Below are 20945 nucleotides of genomic sequence, written 5' to 3' on the forward strand. Positions count from 1 at the left end.
CCGCAGTGGGCAACAACCTCAACAAATAGCACAGAGTAAACGAGGGGGTGAGGCTGCTTGTTCCTCTTCCACACACAGGGAAGCTTCATCACATTTACACATTTTAGACAGTATCATGGAGGAGGAGACAAGCCACAAGTTGCTATCTGAGCTTGACCCACTGTGTTTGCACCTTCGTCAGCTTCTGCCAGGGAGCAAGTGCCTACAGGGCAAAGTACTTCCTATTAATTGTTGTTCATTGGTTTGTCATTTGCAGTAAATACTTGGAGATCCCGTGCTGTCAAACAGTTAATAGATGTCATAGACTCTCCTGTGAGTGAGGCCCTTGTGTGCAAGGCTGGTGTCATCAGATGAGGTCATTGAAAAAAGCCATGTCAGATATACTGTGACCCTGGTTAGTCATCCCCTAATATTAGTCACTTATCAGAGAAGTCATGAAAGGTTTCAAAATGTGGACAAAGTATATTTTTTATTAAGTGTTATTCCAATTTTGTGAGCTTAGAGAAAAATTTTTAGTTCTTTAAAGCCACTGAGTCACTATAGCTTCTATATGGAAATCTTCAAATGAGGCCTCAGCACCTTTCAGTGCAACAAAATCAGGGCAAAGTTAGCAAATGTGACAAGTTGGTCTTACGTCACTGTCTGCGCATTTTGCAGCAGCAACCACAGGGTATTTCGCTATGCTTCCGCCTGTACATGTCTCCAAGAAGCAAGTGCTTATTAGAGCTCGAATTAACAAAATGTAATTTCCCCTCTGCTCCTTCAGCTTGAACCTATGGCCCAGGAACAGTGATGGGACTGTTTACTTTGACTAGGTCAGCTCATTAAAACAAATGCATGATCTGAAACCAGGGAGCTAACCTTGCCAAGCAATGGCTGCTGCACTGAAGCCCTGCTTTGTGGTTCCAGCAGTGCTTGAAGATTCATGCCTGCAAATAGTTGAGGGTGTCTTACCCACAAGAAACTGTGCAGATGACTCCATGGGGAATCATCTCCAAGCCAGTGTAGGTCCTATTTGAACAAGTATTCATGGCATGGGTTGTATAACAACACTTGGGCTCTATCTATTAATGCAAAATAAAGTTTAGTCATCTGCCAGAATCTCAGTACTGGAACTACAGTGAATGGAAAGGAAAGGATCCAAATCTGGGGCACAGATTTTCTGCTACATTGCAAGATTTGGGCACCAGGGAATGAGGTTACAAGGCTCTGCCTCTTGCTCCTAAGCTGCTAACACTCTCACAAGCAACCATTAGTTTGAATTAGACAAAGGTGTCCCTGCTTTCCCAACTGCACAAATGAACAGGCATGGTAAAAGTGAGCATTGCAAACAGAAATTTGAGAGAACAAGTTAAATGTGCTCACTAAAATCAGTCCTGCTCTGAAGTCAGTTCTTTGTGAGCAAGGTCCTATTATGGTAAACCAGGACTTTTTTGTAAGAGACCATCTGGATGCCTGTGACCCTGATCCAGGAGTTGCTTTGTGTCTTAATAAAATAAGACATACTACAAGGAACTACATGAACAACATCCATCACAGCTGTCTTCTCTTGGGGAAGCTATTCTACAAAGGACCGATAATGCTGCAGGAATAAAAAGCAACCATATTTACCCTGTGATTTTCTTTGCTTTTGCTGCTCTTTTCCTAGTATTTGCTAGCATTTCTTAGTATTTGCTGTTCTGTATTCGTAATTCCCATTCTTCCCTTTTCATCCTGTTTTCTCCTCTCTTCCATTTCCCACTCCTCACAGCAACCACTCTCATTTCCACCTACTCCTCCCTGTGTGGCCTCATCCTGAGCGGGAGATCTCCTGAACTTTCTGTCAGCTGATATAAAGCTGGTACATGCCAGAAGCATCAGATCATGCAAGGTTCAAAAAACAGGGAGACACAAATTAAAACTGAAGGTTCTAGCAAGAGGGAAGGATGAATTCTGTTTTTGCCAGGACAGAGCTGTTTCTCCCTGTGTCTTAGAAATTAGACAGCATTAACAAATGTCAGGACTGCTCAAATATGCAAACAAAGGCATTATCTCTTTTACTGGAATAGAAAAGAGTACCGTGTTCTCAGCCTCTTTTCCAGGGATATGCAAAAGCTTTGCAAACACAGAGGCACAGCACAGCGTTTACTGACATTTCCTAAGGGAAATCAATCATTGCTGGGTGTTGGGGTTTGGTTTTTTTTTCTTTGCGGATCCTTCCCCCCCCCCCCCCCCCCCCCCGGCATCAAACTTCAGGCCGACATTCCAGATTGTTCCACACCCGGCGGCGGCGGGCGACGGGATGGCGCAGCGGAGCGCGGCGCGTCCCCGCTTTGTCGTCGTCCTCGTCCCCGCCGTGCCCGCTCCCCCCTACACCCCCAAACACCCACCCCCCGACCCCCCCACCCGCTTCTCCAGACGGCCGCGCTTCCTCTAGGTGGCACACGTACCTCTCCGAAAATTTACGCTGAGGCGGGCACCCGCCTGCGGCATTGCGTTTGGCAGCTTTTCTACCGGTTTTTGCAAATAATTAAATAAATAAATAAATAAAATAAAGAAAGAAGAGGCAGGCCCGCTGCCCCGACAGGGAGCAGGGCTGTGGGGGCTCCACGAGGGGGAGGCAGGGCGGCGGGTGGGAGACGGGGCATCGTTCTTTACCACTCCTGATAAAAGCGATAAGCACGAAGAGTAAAGGTCGTCATCAAGCAGAACGCTCTTGAAAAAAATGCCGTTCGCTTTGAAACCTGTGGGAGCTGGTGGAAACTGTGGTAACTGTTAAATAAAGTCAGACTTACAAAAAAAAAAATGGGTATTCGGAGAGAGCAGCTGTGTGGGGAGTACAGAAAAGCCCAGTTCTGCCCCAGAGCAGCCTGCCGTCTGCCACAGCCGTGGAGAGGTGTACCATCAGCCCCAAAAGCTGGAGTCATGCCTGCTGGGGCTGGAGTGTGGCACACACCTCTGTGTGTGCTGCCCCTGCCTGATCTGGTTTTGCATCCTGCATGGTCAGGGGTTACATCTGTCACAGGTACGACCTCCATCCACCTGCTACTCAGATTAAAAGTGGTATCTCATTGCTTGCAGGCATTGCCCACAGATGAATGGCACGTTCACCGCACATCCCATTTCTCCACTACTGTGATCTGCGGTCTTGCAGTAGTCTTGTTAACCACTTCCTCGCTGTGCTCTTACCTCTGTGTTTGGAGGTCCTGGTTCTTACTCCTGACGCTTGAACACAAGCTGTTAAAAAATGCTTTTAGGGGAAGGGAAAAACAAACAAGCAAAGAGACATATTATATTTATTGTTAAAGGCCTTATTCATGCAGTGCTGTACACTAGTGGTGCTCTACTTTGCTTTCATCTCTAACCAACACCGCAGATTTAATTAATAAGATATAAACTTAGGATGGCCCCAGGTCATGACACAACATGTGCCATATAGATAGGAATACATCCAGAAAATGAAAAAGGATAAATTAAAAATTGTAAGGAGCATTCTCCAAGTCTTCCAAGATTCTCCAGTTTCTGTGCTGAGTATTAAGCAACCATTTTTTGATCTTTTAAAATTTGCTTTCAAAAACCACATAAAACTTTGCTAGTCAGAAACCCTCCCCATTCAAGTAAATAGAGAAACTACATCCACCACATGTGGAGGAAATCACATGCCTGGTATGCACTGTAGGCACCTGAAAATGCTACCAACTCACACTAACCACTTGGGAGGCCAGCACTTCACCAGCTGCAGCAGCTGGCGCACCCCTGTACCCAGGTTTTTCTGCCTCTCTGTTAGGTACAGTCACTGCTTTGGACTCCAACCAGGGGGGCCGCTGCCAACATGATGAAAGAAGGCATGACAAGCAGGCTTAGGATGTGATATTAATGGTCAAATTTTGAATAGAGGCTGTGCTGCTAGCTGCAGAAACCCTGTCATTCCTCAGTGAGGTTTCAGACAGGGATCTGTGCCTCAAGTAACAAAATTTGGCTATGGAAGTAACAGAAGAAAGGCTTTTGATCTGTAAAATGTTAGACTTTAAAGGAGGCAGCCAGAGTGTGGGATGTGATCATGCAGATGTGCTACATTAGTACATTAAGGATCATCGCAAGATTGCACATAGTCTGGAAGATGTACTGAACACAGCAGCAATCAGTTACTGAAAGAAAAAAAGAAGAAAGAAAAAAAGAAGAAAGAAAAAAAGAAAAAAGAAGAAATAAAAGAGGAAAAAAGACCAGCTTTGCCTTATTGTAAATAAAGACTTTTGGAGATCTTTTTCAACTCAAGCAACTATTTCCAATCACATTTCACTCCTAAATAAAACCTGGAAGTAAGTACTTGCAGCTTTATAGGGGACTGCACAGTGGTTAGAGGTGTCTGGTGCTCTAGGAATGGTAACTAATGTGCATGTGCGCTATGACAGGTGGGCACAGTGCAATTCCAGAGGCAACAGAAAGCGAAACACCTGTTTTTCCTAGGCAATTACTTCTTTCGTGAATATGTGACTTGAAAACAAACACATGCCCAAATGTGCTTGATAGCAGCCATCATAGGCCATTCCCAAAAAAACCCCAGGGCAGCGTGTGATAACTCCTCGTAGCGCACACGGCAGCTCGTGCTGCAGCATCAGCAGGTGCAGCAAAAGCAGCAGAGTAGCTGTATCCTCCATCCACACACAGCAGCTGCTTCTGCTAACTGCTCGGCCTCTGCAGGAGAGCAATGAGGGAATCAGAAGCTATCCCTGCCCCTAAACAGGATGCCACTAACTGGTTGTTCAGCTTCTCAAATCATTCTGAGCTGCTTTTGTTCACGGAAAAAAACCATGCGCACCCACGCAGGGTGCCAAATCTATCGTCCTTTCCCCAGTCTGAGCACCCTCTGTGGCTTACAGCCAGGAAAAGCAGCTTTAGAGAGACTAATTTTACAAAAGGCAGTGGTGCTATAGAAGAATGACTATATCTAACCAAGCTAAGTGGAATCTGAAGAGGCATACTGTAATATACCAGCATGAGAAACACAATTAGTCAGGTAATTCTACTTTTAAGAGGGTATCATAAAGTTGCAGTCAGTGAAGAGTCTGTTATCACCCCGCAGATAGGATCTCCAGAGTCACAGTGCCTTTTCCACTGTGAGAAGACTATACTTGTTGATAAAGAAAGATGACTCAACCTACATTTCTAAACAGGGTTGTTCTTTGGTAAGTTGTCTTATCAAAGCTTTTGTAGGAAAGACTGCATACATAATAAGCTTAAAATGCGATGTGACACAAGTTTAACATGCTTTACCACTAAATAAAATTAAAATTTAAATTAAAAAAAAAAAATCTGCCAAAGTGAAATTTTAATGATAGAAACATTAAGACCTTATCCAGTCTAACAAAAAAAGGATAAATTACAGATAGCAGAGATCTCCTCAGGTAGAAACAGTTTCATCTTAAACCATACCATCTCTTTATTGCTTAAAACCACCTAAGCGATACATGTATTATAAAACACCCCATTCTGCTTGATGAGGTCATATATACATTATTTAAATCACAAGAATTCCAGCATTGCCAAATTATAAATTTGAAGTTATTTTAAAACTTTTTGTGTCAATACACTCTGATTTTGCTGAGCTTGTCTTAAAATATTTGATAAAACACACTTATTTTTCCATCTACTCACATTTCACTGACCCTTTGATAAATTACAAGGCAAATCTCTTTCATTATTCTATTTACAGAAAGCATCTGTGTTCTCATGTTAAAAATAAACCCACTATATCTTAAGTACAAGGTCATGAGCTTTTAGAAACCATAAAGTGTCAAGGCAGGTCTTTCCTGACCATGGTGTCTCCTTGCTTATCCATAATTGCGACAGCTAAGAACAATAAAAGTGTTTTTATAACTGAATTTTGGATTTACAGATTCTTGTATAGAAAACTTCATCACTGAGGATTAAAACAATTGTATACATGTGACAACAGATTTGATTGCCTGATTAGTCTTGTTCTACTGTGGGAGATGTTAACTTTTACTATCAGCTGCATCTACAGACCTAATAATAACACAAGTATCCCCTGAAATTATTTAAACAGAAAAGAGTCTTACCAATAAAACAAGGCACTTGACTGTGTCCAAAACTGTAGAAAGGATGCACAAGGCATGAGCCAGAAACACCAGTAAACCCAAAGTGGAGCACAAGGAGAGACTAAATCATGTCTTCGAAATTTTTAGAAGGCTTAACAGTACTTGATTCGCCCAGCATTAACATTTGAGCAGTAAGTATGAACTCTACAAAGCACATGTTGCATGGGCAGATGCTGCACTCAATGTGCTCAACATTTTACTGGGTCTTGTAGGGTAGACTACTGTGTATATAAACTGCAGGATAGTAAAGGAACCCAAACGCCAAACAACTTCCCAACATCAGTCATACAGAAATACTCAATGCCTTCAGTCAGATCTACTACACTCCTCTGCAGTAGGAATGTAGTACCTACAAAACTGTAGTACCACAGTTTTGGCCTCAATTCAGGCTCAGACTCAAAACTCATCCCTCAGCCCTTCACTCTGCCTGTAGAGCTGCCTGCTGACAGTTTTGGCAGCATACCCTACAGCTATAATACACACTGTTTAACAAATTTATTAAGAAAAAGAAAAATAGCCCAAGTTCAAAAGTGGAAGGTAAGCTAGACAGGAACTAAAACTTCATCATATGCTTTTTCTCCATCCCTTCTGCAGCACAGAAACATATGCCTCTGCTTGCCTAACAGCAGGGTTTGACTAAGGCCTCAGACATCAGAGAATCATAGAATCATGGTTAGAGTTGGAAGGGACCTTAAAAATCATTGAGTTCCAACCCCCCCTGCCATGGGCAGGGACACCTTCCGTTGGTCCTGGTTGCTCAAAGCCCCATCCAACCTGGTCTTGAACACTTCCAGGGATGGGGCATCCACAACTTCTCTGGGCAACCTGGGCCCATGTCTCACCACCCTCACTGTGAAAAATTTCTTCCTGATATCTAATCTAAATCTACCCTTTTCTAGTTTGAAGCCATTACTCCTTGTCCTATCACTACATGCCCTTGTAAAAAGTCCCTCTTCATCTTTCTTGTAGGCACCCTTCAGATACTGGAAGGCTACTATAAGGTCTCCCCGGAGCCTTCTTTTCTCAAGGCTGAACAACCCCAATTCTCTCAGCCTGTCCTCGTAGGAGAGGTGCTCCCACCCTCTGATTATCTTTGTGGCCCTCCTCTGGACCCTCTCCAACAGGTCCCATGTCCTTCTTATGTTGGGTGTTCCAGACCTGGATGCAGTGCTCCAGGTGAGGTCTCGCCAGAGCAGAGTAGAGGAGCAGAATCACCTCCCTCAACCTGCTGAGCACGCTTCTTGTGATGCAGCCCAGGATATGGTTGGCTTTCTGGGCTGTGAGTGCACATTGCTGGCTCATGTTGAGCTTCTCATGAGCTATATGAAGCTATATGATAATGGCAAAAATTATGACATGCCAAAAGGCAAGGATTCGAAAGTTCAACATTTGGAAAGAAACAGCTTGAGGAATTGAAAATATTATTCTAGTTTTCAGCTAAACACTTACTTCTATCATTTAATGAATGCTCTGGAGAAAGAATGCTGTAGTTAGAGTCAAACCATTGCTTCATCATTCTAATGAATTTTTAAGAACTTTGGTGTGGCCAGTCTGTAGAGTGACATTATCCTGTTTCCTGCTCTTTTGATCGTCCCAGTTTCTGAGATTACATGATTAGGTAAAAGAAAGATCTTAGCTTTTTTCTAACAGGTTTGAAAATATGACCCCAGAGACTGATATAATTAATATACAAGCTAAAAATCACCAAAATGTTTGGGGTTTATAGTGTGATAATTTAAAGCGTGTTATATGGTGACTCGTTGCTTGCGCTTTGCAATAGCTGGACTAACAGTATACAGCCTTCTCATATCCTCAGTAGACTGGCAGCCAGCTTGGGAAGATAAGATTTGGTATTCCTAACAACTAATTTTCATGATTAAAATTAGTACAAAGCAGAGTGGGATAGAGGGAAAGAAAACTCCCAACGCTTTTCTTTTTCTTAAAACTCCCTGGCCTTTACAAAAGCAAGTCAAAACTAATTTAATACAAATTCCTTGCAGGTCAGCTTTTAAAAAATGTCTTGACCTCCTCTCTGTGCAGGACAGGCACAGCTGCTGAGTGAAAAAAACAGAAACGTTCACTAAACACTCATCTAACCAAGCATACTCTGCAGTCTGTCAAAGCTGACAGGAGGTCTGAATAAAAACTGAAAAGAAGTAATTAGTCCTTGGTGTCCATGGGCTCAGGTAATTCAAAATTTCATATTCCAATATTTCTGTATGTTGAAATAATGCACTAAATTGCACCACCTCCATGCCCCCAACCCCGTTTGGAACAATTCACATCCTTGAGAGTTGACTATAACCAGGAAAACTTCCTCCTTTTTTCCTGTGGAGATATAAATGCCTAGCTATAGAGACAGAGCAATAGATAAGGATAATTTACTACAAGATGAAGCTGAGCATACAGATTCTCAGTATGTCTTTGTATGCAGCTAAACTGTAGTTAGAAAGTCAGCCAGCTAAACTGTAGTGAGAAAGTCAGCAGCTTTCAACAGCTAAACTCAACCACTGCGTTCTTGATCAAAATAGAAAAAACTAGCACAATGTGACTGATCCTCCATTTCAGTCTGATAGATGCATCACAGCTTAAGCAGAAGACTTGTCATTAGCAGTATAAATCCATGTACATACACTTGAGGACTGGAGTAAATGTTTAATTAAAGACCTGCTCATTGTGAATTTTATGGAATTCAGTAACACAGTCATTGATGGTGGAAGATGCCTGACATCTGCCTGACATGTTAAGCACTGCTTAGCTCTCAGACAGCATTTTGCATGACTCACTCTGAAGCGCGTCATGACAGATGCTCCAAAGATGACAGTTCCCTGCAACTGCAGAATCACAAAGCCCATCAACAGGGTGCACAGTAGATTTTACCATTTAACTTTGTATACTGAAAACATATCTCAAATTCACTAGCCTTTCTCCTACTGTCCCACAGGCCTGTGAGCACCATCCTTACATGTGTAAGAGAGCCAAAGAGACAAAGTCATTTGCTCAGCACTGTGCAGTTAAGTGGTGAGGACTTGAGAATTATTACTTAGATTCCAAGTCGTTTTGCTACACAGATGCCAAAAAAGCAAGCTGGGGCTGGGCTAGACTTTGTGAACTGGGGGATGTGCCCTAGATTCTGTATTCATGTTTTTCTCTGTAGTCAGCTAAACCTTTGGATATGAAATCTAGAAGGTCTAATGATCTAAAATATAAAATTAAAAAATAATTTTAAAAACCTAGATCTATACAGCACATGTTATGATCTTGTGATTTATCAACATTTCTGTAGTACACACCACAGAATCAAATCATTGGGCCATCTATGGATCAGGAAAGTCTTTCTGGTGGAACAAAACTAAATCTCAAATAACAAAATCAGGGATAGCTTACAGAGGAGATAGTCCACAGGAATCTGCTTGTATTTCAGTAGCTTACAGCTCTCTGACATAGGCAAGTCACTGGTTTGGTTTCTGGTTTGAGTGCTTCCTTGACCACTGATTTAGCTATTCTGGGAGAATATTTTGTCAAAAAGCCCCAAGGAAAAAAATGTCATACCCAACGTGGTAACCAACCATAGAAGCAAGTTTCAAGGTCTCTCTCACTGAATCAGTAATGCTTACATCTTCAATAAGATAGAAAGTTCATTTCAAACACAGCTTGGCAAATAGCCATAAAATTGCCAGAAGTGTGTCTAAGCAGTGTTTTGTAGTGCTCATGCCCACATTGTTTGGAAGAATACATGAAGAACCACTGGATAAAAAAGAGAAAGTCCACTTCCAAAATAGGGTTAATATAATTAAAAAGAGAGACAACTAAATTTGAGTTAGTGCTTATACTTCCACTTGAAAGAGATCCAAAACCAGCATGTTTTTCTGTTCTCATTTATTTGTACATTGGTTTTGATCCAGACAAGGAATGTTAGGTCACCAGTGCTGTCCGTCTTCCCCCTTCCCAAAGAAAGAGACCCAGCTGAAGGAAGAACAGAACCTCCTACTCCAAACATAACTCCCTAAAGGGTGTTAGCTGGAAGAAAACAAATCTGCGACAAACCTGCCAATAACTTTTTTTTCCTTCACAGGGAAAACTAGCCTAATTTCTTGCTAGACCAAGCAGAAGAAATTGAGGAACAAACAGACTTTTTCACAAAGCCAGATTCTCACCTGCCTTATAAGGTTAAGTCTCCCTGATAGAGCCAATATGCATGATATATATTATATGTATGATACTAATATAGGTGATTAGTTTGTGAGGGGGGCTCACAGGTAATCAGACCGCAGAGCTGGCACGTAACTACTGTGAGGTGCAGTCGGTAGGAGAGCTGGCCTGTGAACAACTGATATTGTTGGAAACTGGAAGCCCAAAGTTCCAGTTGTATTATCATCCCCCAGCTTGAGGATTTTAAAACTTTTCTACCAGTTTCATTTATTCGTATGATTTTGGTTTGTTTTGAAATCCATACCACTGTATGCCCAAATATTCCTGTTATCCTGTGATATTCCTTTATTCTTGACAGATATCCCTGGTGATTTCCTGCAGGAGTCAACAATGTCTATTCTCCCCAGTGAAAGCAGTAATATAACTGACGATGGGGACTTTTAGTAACACCTGCACCTACTTTATCAGAACATGATACATTAAGATTATTCTGCAAAAAAAAAAAAAAAAAAAATATTGACAGGTTTTTCAAAATCTGAAGCTCTTTAACCTGTACTAAATTACATTTCATTGTGGCACTGAGTTGTTTGGTCTATTTGCAAAACAATGTTTTGGAAGAACTTCAATTTCTCTGGAGTCAAATCAGTGAAAACTTAGAAAATCTGCTGTGAGTAACATTTTCCTTTGTGGTAAGCTGCTTTTGAGTAATATTGAGCTGATTACACATTATGCATACTAACAATTACCTTCCTGAATCTCTTGGCATTTCTCTTTTTTCCTTTTGACTGTAGAAATCAGTATCATTGTGCAGTGCTTGTAGGTTCTACCTGCTTGCTAAGTGTTTTGTATTTATTTGGCATTTTGTCAATGTCTATATGTATATTTAATATGCCTGCAGCACACATTTGTGATACAGTTATGAAAGGCGTGATGCCTCCCTAAGTGGCTGGTTCAAGGTCATGATTGCACAACTTATCCTTGCATAATTAACTTTGAGATGGGAAATAGTTGCTTCCAACTGTGTAACAGCTTCTTTAAAGCTATTGTCAACTGGACAGTGAAACTACCCTTCAGCCAGCAAACTCAGAGCAAAAGGAAAACACTGTCTGAGATTCCAGCTCCAAAGCAAGCAGTTTTCACCTGAAATACCTTCTTTTCTCTCATGAGTGGGTTTTCAGTTCTTGGTTGGGGGAATAAGCATTTATGAATTTGCAAAGGCAGCCTTTGTGAGGGCAGTCTTCTTTTCCCTAATACCGTGGTGTGTCTTTTTCTGAACTGCAGGAAAAATCAGGAAGGACTCCTTACTTTGTCATTCATGTATGTTTGACAGTGTTACTTCTTGAGGTTTGTTAAGCCAGCCTCTTCTGAAAGCAATGTGAAGGAATATTTTGGCATTTGGTTGTCTATTTACCACATAGCCTTGGAGTAGCAAATGAGATAAACAGGTAGAAAGTCTATCTTTCTTTAGGCATGATTTTCATTCTTTTTGTTTTTTAAAATAACATGCCCTGCTTAAAACTTTGGCAAAATTCCCGTAGACATGGACTGGCTTCGTGTACCTTACGGATATAGCATTGGCACCAAAGCCCTGTCAGAACCATTTTTCTATCACTAGTGCGTGGCTGTCCTGTAGCTGAGAATCAGGATCAGTAGGAATGCTGACCTCTGCTGAACTGATTCTGCAATGTTACTATTTACTCCAGCTGCTGTCAAAATTAGCTTGCAGTCTTTTTAAGACTTAAGTATACCTTTCACTACTTGGGTGTTTCCGCTATACAGTGGTCTACATACCAGGGTATATAGATTTAATTCTTCCTCTTGTTTCCTTCCCTTACTGTAAAGGTCTGAAGTATTTTTATTTTCTCATTTTTATGGCACCCAGAGCTTGAATCGCAAATTCATTAGTAAAGAAAGAGGAAAGAAAAGGAGAAAAAAAAAAGACCAAACAAACAAAAAGCAACCAACAAAAAAAAAGAATGCTAGGAAATCAGCAGCTTGTGTATAAATACTCAATTATGTAACCAGGAGCAACTATCGAGATCAAGAAGCTCTTTATCATGAGTGGAACTCCACTCATTTCTACGTATCTGACCACAGAAACAGTAGCCAATGCAAGTGAAGAAGCAGATTTTGGCACTAGGCTGATTCTACTATAGGAACATGGCAAGTGTTGCAAATAAAACCACAAACTTAACCTTCACATGGACAGTCTTCACTGGCCACACCAGTTAGCATGCTTCTGTTTGCTGCTGTTGGAAATTGCCTGCACCATTTGGTACTGAAAACAGCGAGCTTTCTTGCTCCTGTTTTACAGCTGTGCCTTTCTAAAGAATTAGGCCAAGAAAGTAATTTCATTGTTTTGATAACATGTGATAGTTGTTTCAGTTAAAGATGTGGGTAAATAAGTGGGCAGCACCATTGGCAAAGGATTAAAAAGCAGAGAACGGTGATACGGAGTAGAAGTATGATTGCAGACTTCCAAGGCAATGAGCAAAAGGCCCTGCGTGTCCCGTACATCCCACGTATCAAAGTCCATGTGCTACAGTGAGGAAAGTTTGCTGATGATACCAAACTGGGAGGGGTGGCTGACACCCCGGAGGGCCGTGCTGCCATCCAGCGAGACCTGGACAGGCTGGAGAGCTGGGCAAGGAAGAACCTCATGAGGTTCAACAGGGAAAAGTGTAGGGCCCTGCACCTGGGGAAGAAGCATGTCAGGCACCAGTACAGGTTAGACGTGGACCTGCTGGAGACAAGTTCCAAAGAGAAAGACCTGGAGGTCCTGGTAGACAGCAAAATGGCAATGAGCAAGCAGTGTGCTCTTGTGGCCAGGAAGGCCAACGGAATCCTGGGCTGCATAGGGAAGAGTGTGGCTAGTAGGTCGAGGGAAGTCATTCTCCCCCTCTACTCTGCACTGGTGAGGCCACAACTGGAATACTGCATCCAGTTCTGGGCTCCCCAATTTAAGAGGGACAGGGAACTACTGGGAAGCGTCCAGCAAAGGGCAACAAAGATGATTAAGGGATTGGAGCATCTCCCTTATGAAGAAGGGCTGAGAGAGCTGGGACTCTTTAGCCTGGAGAAGAGAAGGCTGAGGGGAGACCTTATCAATGCTTATAAGTATCTCAAGGGTGGGTTGAAGGAGGAGAGAGCCAGACTCTTTTCAGTGGTTCCCAGTGACAGGACGAGGGACAATGGGCACAAGTTGGAAAATAGGAGGTTCCACTCAAATATTAGAAGAAACTTCTTTACGGTGAGGGTGACAGAACCCTGGAACAGGCTGCCCAGGGAGGTTGTGGAGTCCCCTTCTTTGGAGATTTTCAAGACCCGCCTGGATGCAGTCCTGAGTAACATGCTCTAACATGCTCTGGGCAATCCTGCTTCGGCAGGAGAGTTGGACTAGATGATCTCTATGGTCCCTTCCAACTCTAAAAATTCAGTGAAATTCAGTGAAACAGGTCGCTTCCACTTGTGAACCTCCAGAAGCAGCGTTGTGCAGCCTACCTGAATGAAGAAAAAAAAAAAAAAAAAAAAAGTGAGGAGCCCTTACTTCCTCTTACTTCCTCGAAACCTTTCACTCCGCGCTCTGCCCCGTGCGGTGACTCGGTGGGTTCAGCGGAGGGTATTTTTCCTGTCCGCCCCGGGAGGTTCCCCCTCCACCCCCCCGGAGCGCTGGATGACACAAGGCGGTGGTCGACGCGGGGGCGGCGGGGGGGCGTCCCGGCCCCGGAGCCGCAGGGGGGAGAGGGGGTGGGGGAGCTGTCCGTGGTGCTGCCACCTCCCCCCCTGCCCCACTGCCCCGCCCCGCCCCGCCCCGCCGCCCCGCCGCATCCCGCCCCCACCGCGCCGCCGCTCACCCCGGAGCTGGGTCCCCGCCAGCGCCTTGCCGTGTCCAAGGAGAACTCGCCCGTCCCCCGCGGTCTTTGTTAAGAGGAAGGGTTCAAAGTCTCGACCTGATGAATTTTTTAATTAAAAAAAAAAAAAAAAAGGAAAAAAAAAAAATGGAGAGACCGCCCCGCCGCCGGGCGCTTACCCAGGAGCCCGGCCCTCCGAGGGCAGCGCAGGGCGCTCCGCCCCGTCGGGGCAAGGCCGGGGGCCGGCCGCTGGGCTCCCCTCCGCCGCGGTGACGGTGACACGGGCGCAGCGGCGAGGCGGATCCCGCGGGGCCGGGCCGGGGCGGGCCGGGGCGGAGCGGCACCGGCCGTGGGGAGAAAAGAAGCGACGGGAGGCTCCGCCGCGTCCTCGGCAGGCGGAGGCGGCTCCGGCGGCGGCACCGCGCAGCCACCCCGGGGCCGGGCCGGGGCCGGGTCGCGCTGCCCCCGGGTGCCGACGGCTGCCGGGGACGCGGAGCGGTGGGGCCGGGCGTTTCCATGGGCTTGGCCTCCCCCGCAGGCTACCATCGCCCCAGCCCCGAGCAGCGCGGGGTGGCCGAGCGGCGGCTGCAACCCTCCGCGGAGCCCGGCCGTCGGCGGGTGTGAGGCCGGGGAGGACGGGGGCATGGCGCGGCGGGCGGGCGGCACGGCGGCGGACGAGCTGGCCAACGCCGCAGCCCGCGGCGACCTGCAGCGCCTGAGGGAGCTGCTGGACGGCGCGGCGGACCCCAACGCCGTCAACTCCTACGGCCGGACCCCCATCCAGGTAGGAACGCCCGAGGGGGTGCGGGCGGCGGGGCGGGGGCAGCGGCCGCTCCGCGCCCGAGGAGCGGCGGTAGCAGCCCCGGGGCAGCCTCCTGGCGGCGGCCGCTCCCCGACGGCTGGGCTCGGCTGCTGCCGAAGCGGCGGTTCCTGTCGCCTTTCTGGAAGGGCGAAAGTCTGCGACGGCCGCAACTGAGAGGTTTTAGTCTTAGCAACCCTTGACTTTATTTTAACCAACTGAGATAGGATGACTCAAAACCGAGAACTTTAATGCTCATCTCGCAATAAGCGTGCAGTAAAAAGTAACGAGTCACCTTTTCAGAAAGACTTACCCTTTCGTCGTACCTCGTTTTCTGCTTTGTACGTCTGTGTAGTATTTTTCCTCTCCGCTTCCATGAAAAAGTATGTTCCCCGATTCTAACGATATATTCACTGGCCTTACGATCAGAAATATCCGGGTGCGATAGCCTTGCCCAGCAAACCGTGCAGGTACACAGCTAGCAGTCCCATTGGGGCTCAATCCGCCCACATTTTACGCCGCGTGAAGGTGTAGGTAGATGTAGTGCCCGGTGGAGTCGCACATACTAGATTTATAAAGCCGCGTTAATTTCCGAGGTAGTTCTAGCCAGCTTCTTCTTGAATTTTCGAAATAAAACGAAACTGGAATAATCTGAGAAGCTATATTTAAGTTTTACGGCTAGTGCTTGCGAAACGCTCTCCTACAAAATGTCGGTGCAGCATTTCACTCGAAACACGTATCTGTTGCCGTCCTCCGACATGTTTTTTTTCTGCACCTCCGCGCATCAGGGATTTAGCCCATGCGCTGAAGGCACTGCGGGGTGCGCTGGGGGAAACGCAGCTTAGAAAACGGCGAGCCAGAGGCGGAGGGCTCCCGGGTATTTGGGTGCTGCACTAGGCAGGGGGGTCAGCCTCAAAGTGCGTTTTCAGTCTCTCCTGGGGACGAAGGAAGAGCGGGCGCCGCGCTGCGGGGAGGGCAGTTTCCCTACACTCGAGTGTCCCCTTGCCAAGGACCTGCTGGAAAAGCATCCCACGTGAGAGCGGGACGGCGGCAGCCCTCCGGGAGCCTCTCCACCGGCATGGCTCCCAGCTGGCCGTTGGAAAGCGGCCCGCGTCTTGCCCTCGCCCTCGGTTTCTGCGCCGGAGTGCGGCAGGAGAAGGGCGATCCCCTTCCCCCGGTCCCTCCGCCCCTCTGCCGACCGCTGTCGCGGAGCAGCCCCGGTGCGCACGCCCGGACGGGGTCCGGTCCCGCACGCCCCGTCCCCGACGGAGCTTCCGCGCCTCTCTGCCCCACCTCTGCTCCTTTCCGCGAGTGATCCCCGCTCCCGCGGGGGCGAACGAGAGATGCCCAGCGGTGCCGGGCGGCGCTGACGCTGTCTCTCCCCGCAGGTGATGATGCTGGGCAGCCCGCGGGTGGCCGAGCTGCTGCTGCAGCGCGGAGCCGACCCCAACCGCCCCGACCCGCGCACCGGCTGCCTCCCGGCCCACGACGCGGCCCGCGCCGGCTTCCTGGAGACGCTGGCGGCCCTGCACCGCGCCGGGGCCCGCCTCGACCTGCCCGACGGCAGCGGCCGCCTCCCCCTCGACGTGGCGGCGGGGGGCCCGCACGGACCGGTGGCCCGGTACCTGCGCCACCCGCCGCCCCGCGGCTAGCCTCCTCTGGGGTCACCCCTCTCCCCTAATTTATTGCCCGCGTCCGCCTCGGGAGACACGACGTCGGGCAGCGCATTGAGGCATTGTCAATAATTTCCGGGTCGCCTCTCCACGCTCGGATGCATGAAGGACCGACGGGACATGTATGGTTTTGTACGCTATATTTTGCACGTCTGTATGTTATTCTGCACTTGAAACTCCACACCCGTCCACGTCCCGTCCCGTGCCCCCCCCCCCCCCCCAGTCTTTTCTTTTCTTTTCTTTTTTTTTTTTTTTCATGCGGGAGTCCAAACACTGTGAAGAGAAGTAAATATGAAGGATAATCCCCGCACAGAGATGGCACAGTAAACCCTTTGTGTTTTGACAGGACGGAGTCTGGGCTTTCCGTTTGCTCTCCTCCCTGGGGCTCCCTGCTCACCCTTCCCAGCTCTCTCCGTCTGAAGGAGAATGGGAGAGGCTGCGGGCTCTCCCAGTCCCGAGTCGGCTGCTCCCCATTTAATTTCAGACTCAAGCTAAATCGGACTCGAGGGGCGCTGAAGTCGATCTCTGCCTCTCCCTAGTGACACCGGCCGGGACAGCGGGGAATTGAGGCTTCCTGGTGCTGTTGCGGCTTTGGCAAATACCTTCATACAATCCACGTAGGGTACTGTGCATGTCTGTGCATGGGCCCGGTGCGCATCCGCGGCTCTTCTTAGGAAGGCTGTAAACACGGGACCTGGGAGGAGAAAATAAAGAGGGATTTGTGTCTCTGCAAGCCCGATACCGCCCTCGCTCGAAGTGATCGGTGTTTTACCAACTTGCAGGTGACCTTCCCTGAGTTACTGTGAGTTTAACAGGATTTTGAAGAAATCATGATGGTTGCAAAACGAAGGCGGCGTGGAACTTAAAAAAAAAAAAAAAAACAAACAAACAAACAGACAAAAACAAAAAACAAAAAACAAAAAAAACCCAACCCACAACAAAACAGAACAAAAAACCAAAAACCTAAAAATGGTATGTTCGCCTTTGGCCCGAGGGTTTCCCAAGCTGCTCGGAGGTGGCACGTTTGGTAAAGAAACAAACAAGTCGTTGTAACAACAAGTTGTCGTAACGGCTGTGCTGCTGGAGGAAGAACGGGGGCGGAGGGTAGATTAATTACCTGCGAGCTGATCCGTCTTTCACTGACCGCTCCGGGGCGGGCAAGCCGGGAGACCCTGCCTCCCTCCCCGTACCCCGCGCCGGGCTGCGCCTCTTGGAGACACACAGAAAAGGGGAGGCAAGGCGCGGCAGCGGGAGAGTCCTCCTCGCCTTCTCCAGCGCGAATGCTGGGCGCGTCGCAGAGCTAGCTGTCTGTAGAGAATTACAGGCTAAAAAGTTTTCTCTTCGTTTTGCATTCCCACTGAGTGCCCGACTGCCAGATATTTCATACATAAGCATTAAAAATAATATATATACTTTTATACAACCTATTGGATTATGTTATTTATTACAATACACTTTCATATAATGTGTGCTCTATAATTATATTATGTGCTTTATATTTCGTATAAGTTGGCACGCTATAAATATGTAGTCATGCCACTCATGTACGTAATATATCTATGTAATACCTATATAAAAATATGCATAATATGCATATATATAAAACAATTATTATTATATATCAAACCTACATATTTGTTTATCAATTATTTTATATGTAATATGCTTGTTTTATGTGCATATAATGTTATAATTAAATACATACAAAACCCTCATATTATATTTAGTCTATATTCATGCTTGTTTATTATAAAAACGCCTCGAATCTGTATTTTATACATATCTTTAAATAGAAAATATATGCAATTACAATATGCGACCATAAGACCTTATGAAATTGTACCACATTCTGTCTTAGTACATGGAATAGCCATAAGCAAGCCAAGGACAACACTGAGGAAAACAGAGGTCAAGAGGCTGCATCCCATGCCTGAGGGAACCGGGATGGAGCCGGGACCAGACACGGAGATATGGCAAGGCTAGAGCCTGACCACTCTCTTTACAGAAAAGTAAGGGTCTAATAAACTGTGCTTCAAACCCTAGTTAGACCAATATTCATATTTTTAAAAGTCGGTTTCTCCAAGAACCAGAATTCGACTTAAAATTTTTAGTATTTCCATTACGGCTTATGAAACAACGACAACAGCAATAACAACAATAATAACAGCAATAATAACAATGCATAAAACGGGCAGGGAAATAACAGACTTTCCTGGGCTGACCACACCAAACGAGCAGAATATACCCTCAAAACCCAGCAGGGCTAAACGCCTAATTGCTATAAATCTAATTCAGGCTGCAGGTCCGGAACCCCTGCCCGGGACAGGCCCCCGGGCTACTCACCCCGTGGGAGGGTGGGGGTCCCTGGTGCCATCCCGCCCGGCCGCGGGAGCTTCCACCGGTACCTTTTCTTCTGGCAGCAGCGCCGGCTCCAGGTCTTGGAGTCCTCCCCGAAAAGAAGGATAGTAATTGTTAGCAACAAACAGCAGCAGCAGCAGCAATGCACATTTCTAGACAGCCCTGAAAGCATTAACCTTCAGCGTGGCAGAAAACTCGCGCTTTTTATTTTTAATATCGCAGCTGTAATTGAGGGTGTGTGCGCACACACGCACACACACACATGCACATGCCCAACCCTCTGCAGCAGGGTTTGCGCCCTGGGCACGGCTAAATGCTCCGGGGGCCCGGCTCGGCCATGCATTCAGCGTTGGTGGCTATTTGGTTTCTATTGCGAAAACTGTCAGTTCATCCTCTCACCGCCGCTCCGGCACCTGCATCGTGCACCCAGGCAGGCGCCCATTTTGCTTTGCCTGTCGGGGACGGGTGGCCACGGGAGGGGCAAAGAAAACGAAAGGGGGAGGGGGAGAGGGGGAAATAAAAATAACAATTTAAAAAAAAAAAAAACAACAAAAAAACCCCAAAAAAAACATCCCTCGAAGAGCTGATTTCATTTCGAAATGGCTGATTTCACCCACCCGGTTCCCAGGCTTGAAACCGGGCTCGGTCCAGGAGAAACCATTACAGGCTCTTCTTCATTAGCCTCGCTGTCAGGGTTTTACTCCGTGCCCGGGCAGGAGGAGGAAACTTCCATTGACATCGGCGTTTATCCAGCCGAGAGAAGGAGGTGTTTGTTATGGGGGAGGGGGGTTTGTTGCATACGCGTATATTCACCGGCCCTCCCCGAGATTCCCCCCACGACTCGGAGGCTTCCCCGCCGGCTCCCTGCTGTCCCTGCGCATCCCCGGTTCCGCGCCCAGCCGGGCCGGGCCGGGCCCCCCCGCACCGGCGGAAAGCGGAGATGCACCCGCAGGACCGACACCGTCCCGGTGACCGAAACCCCCCTTCACCTTTTCCCGCGCCTCGCACGGAGGTACCCCACAGCCTGGGAGAGGGGATGCGCGGCCAGAGGGGCTCCCGGGGAGCAGTGGGGGGACGAGGGGGAAGCGGGACACGCCACAACCCCCTCCCTGCCGCCCAGAGATGCTCTGCTGGGCGATCGGCGTCGCTCAGCACTGGCTGTCGGGGGGTTCGGCGCCCCTCCGGCCGGGAGGGAGTAGAAGCCAGCCCGGGGGGCGGGGAGGGCCGGCAGGTTGCTTCGGTCTTTTCAGCGCTCCTCCGCTGCTTCCCTCCCGCACCCTCCTGCTCCAAACTCTCACCCTTCAAAGCGAAAACAAAGCGGTCCGGCACGGCGAAGCGCGGATGGGGAGAGGGTCGGGGGATAGGAAAGAGTTAATTACCCGTTTCGGTTACCGGCGGGGGGAGAAGAGATCCGCTTTTTTTTTTTTTTTTTTCGCTCCGCTACGCAACGGCCCCGCGTCGCGTTCAAATGACCATGTGACAAGGAAATAGCTGCTCGCCCGGGCCAATACTGGCCTGCGCTTTTAAAGCGGCAGGGATCCGCTAGCCGCCCCAACCAAGGATACCAACATCGCCCCCGGGGGAACGGGCGGGGGTCGCGGTGCGCCGGGCTGCCACCGCCCTCGCCTCACCGAGGGGTTCCCGAGGGGAGCGGGTTTCAAACCCAACCAAACAGCAAGAAAAATAAAACAACAAAATAACACACACAACAACCTCCCCCGCGCCACAACGGGGCGGGAGGCGTCATGTTTGGAGGGGACAGCCGCGGGGGGAGGGCAAGAACATGTCGTCAAGGCTTTATTTGAAAGCAGGGGAGCGCCCTGCGATTGGCCGCCCTCCACGCCCGTTTGGTGGTGGTGCTCCTCGGGGCCAGCCGGTGGGAGGGGAGAGGAACCGGCGGCCTCCCCCGTTCCCATCCCCCGCCACCGGTCCTCCTTCGCCTGCTTTCGAGGCGGGAGCCATCATCATGGGAGGTGTTTAAGGGTAGAGGAGGAGGAGGGAGAAGGGGAGGGGG

General features: G+C 47.8%; 1 protein-coding gene across 1 annotated transcript; it reads left to right on the top strand.

Moving 5' to 3' along the window:
* Positions 1-14744: 14744 nt before the first annotated feature.
* Positions 14745-16552, top strand: LOC141477634 (cyclin-dependent kinase 4 inhibitor B-like). The gene is made up of 2 exons (XM_074166882.1): positions 14745-14885; positions 16289-16552. The coding sequence occupies exons 1-2, from the start codon at positions 14745-14747 to the stop codon at positions 16550-16552; spliced, it is 405 nt and encodes a 134-aa protein (XP_074022983.1).
* Positions 16553-20945: the final 4393 nt, after the last annotated feature.

This window comes from Numenius arquata, chromosome Z, assembly GCF_964106895.1.
Source record: "Numenius arquata chromosome Z, bNumArq3.hap1.1, whole genome shotgun sequence".
Lineage (NCBI taxonomy): Eukaryota > Metazoa > Chordata > Aves > Charadriiformes > Scolopacidae > Numenius > Numenius arquata.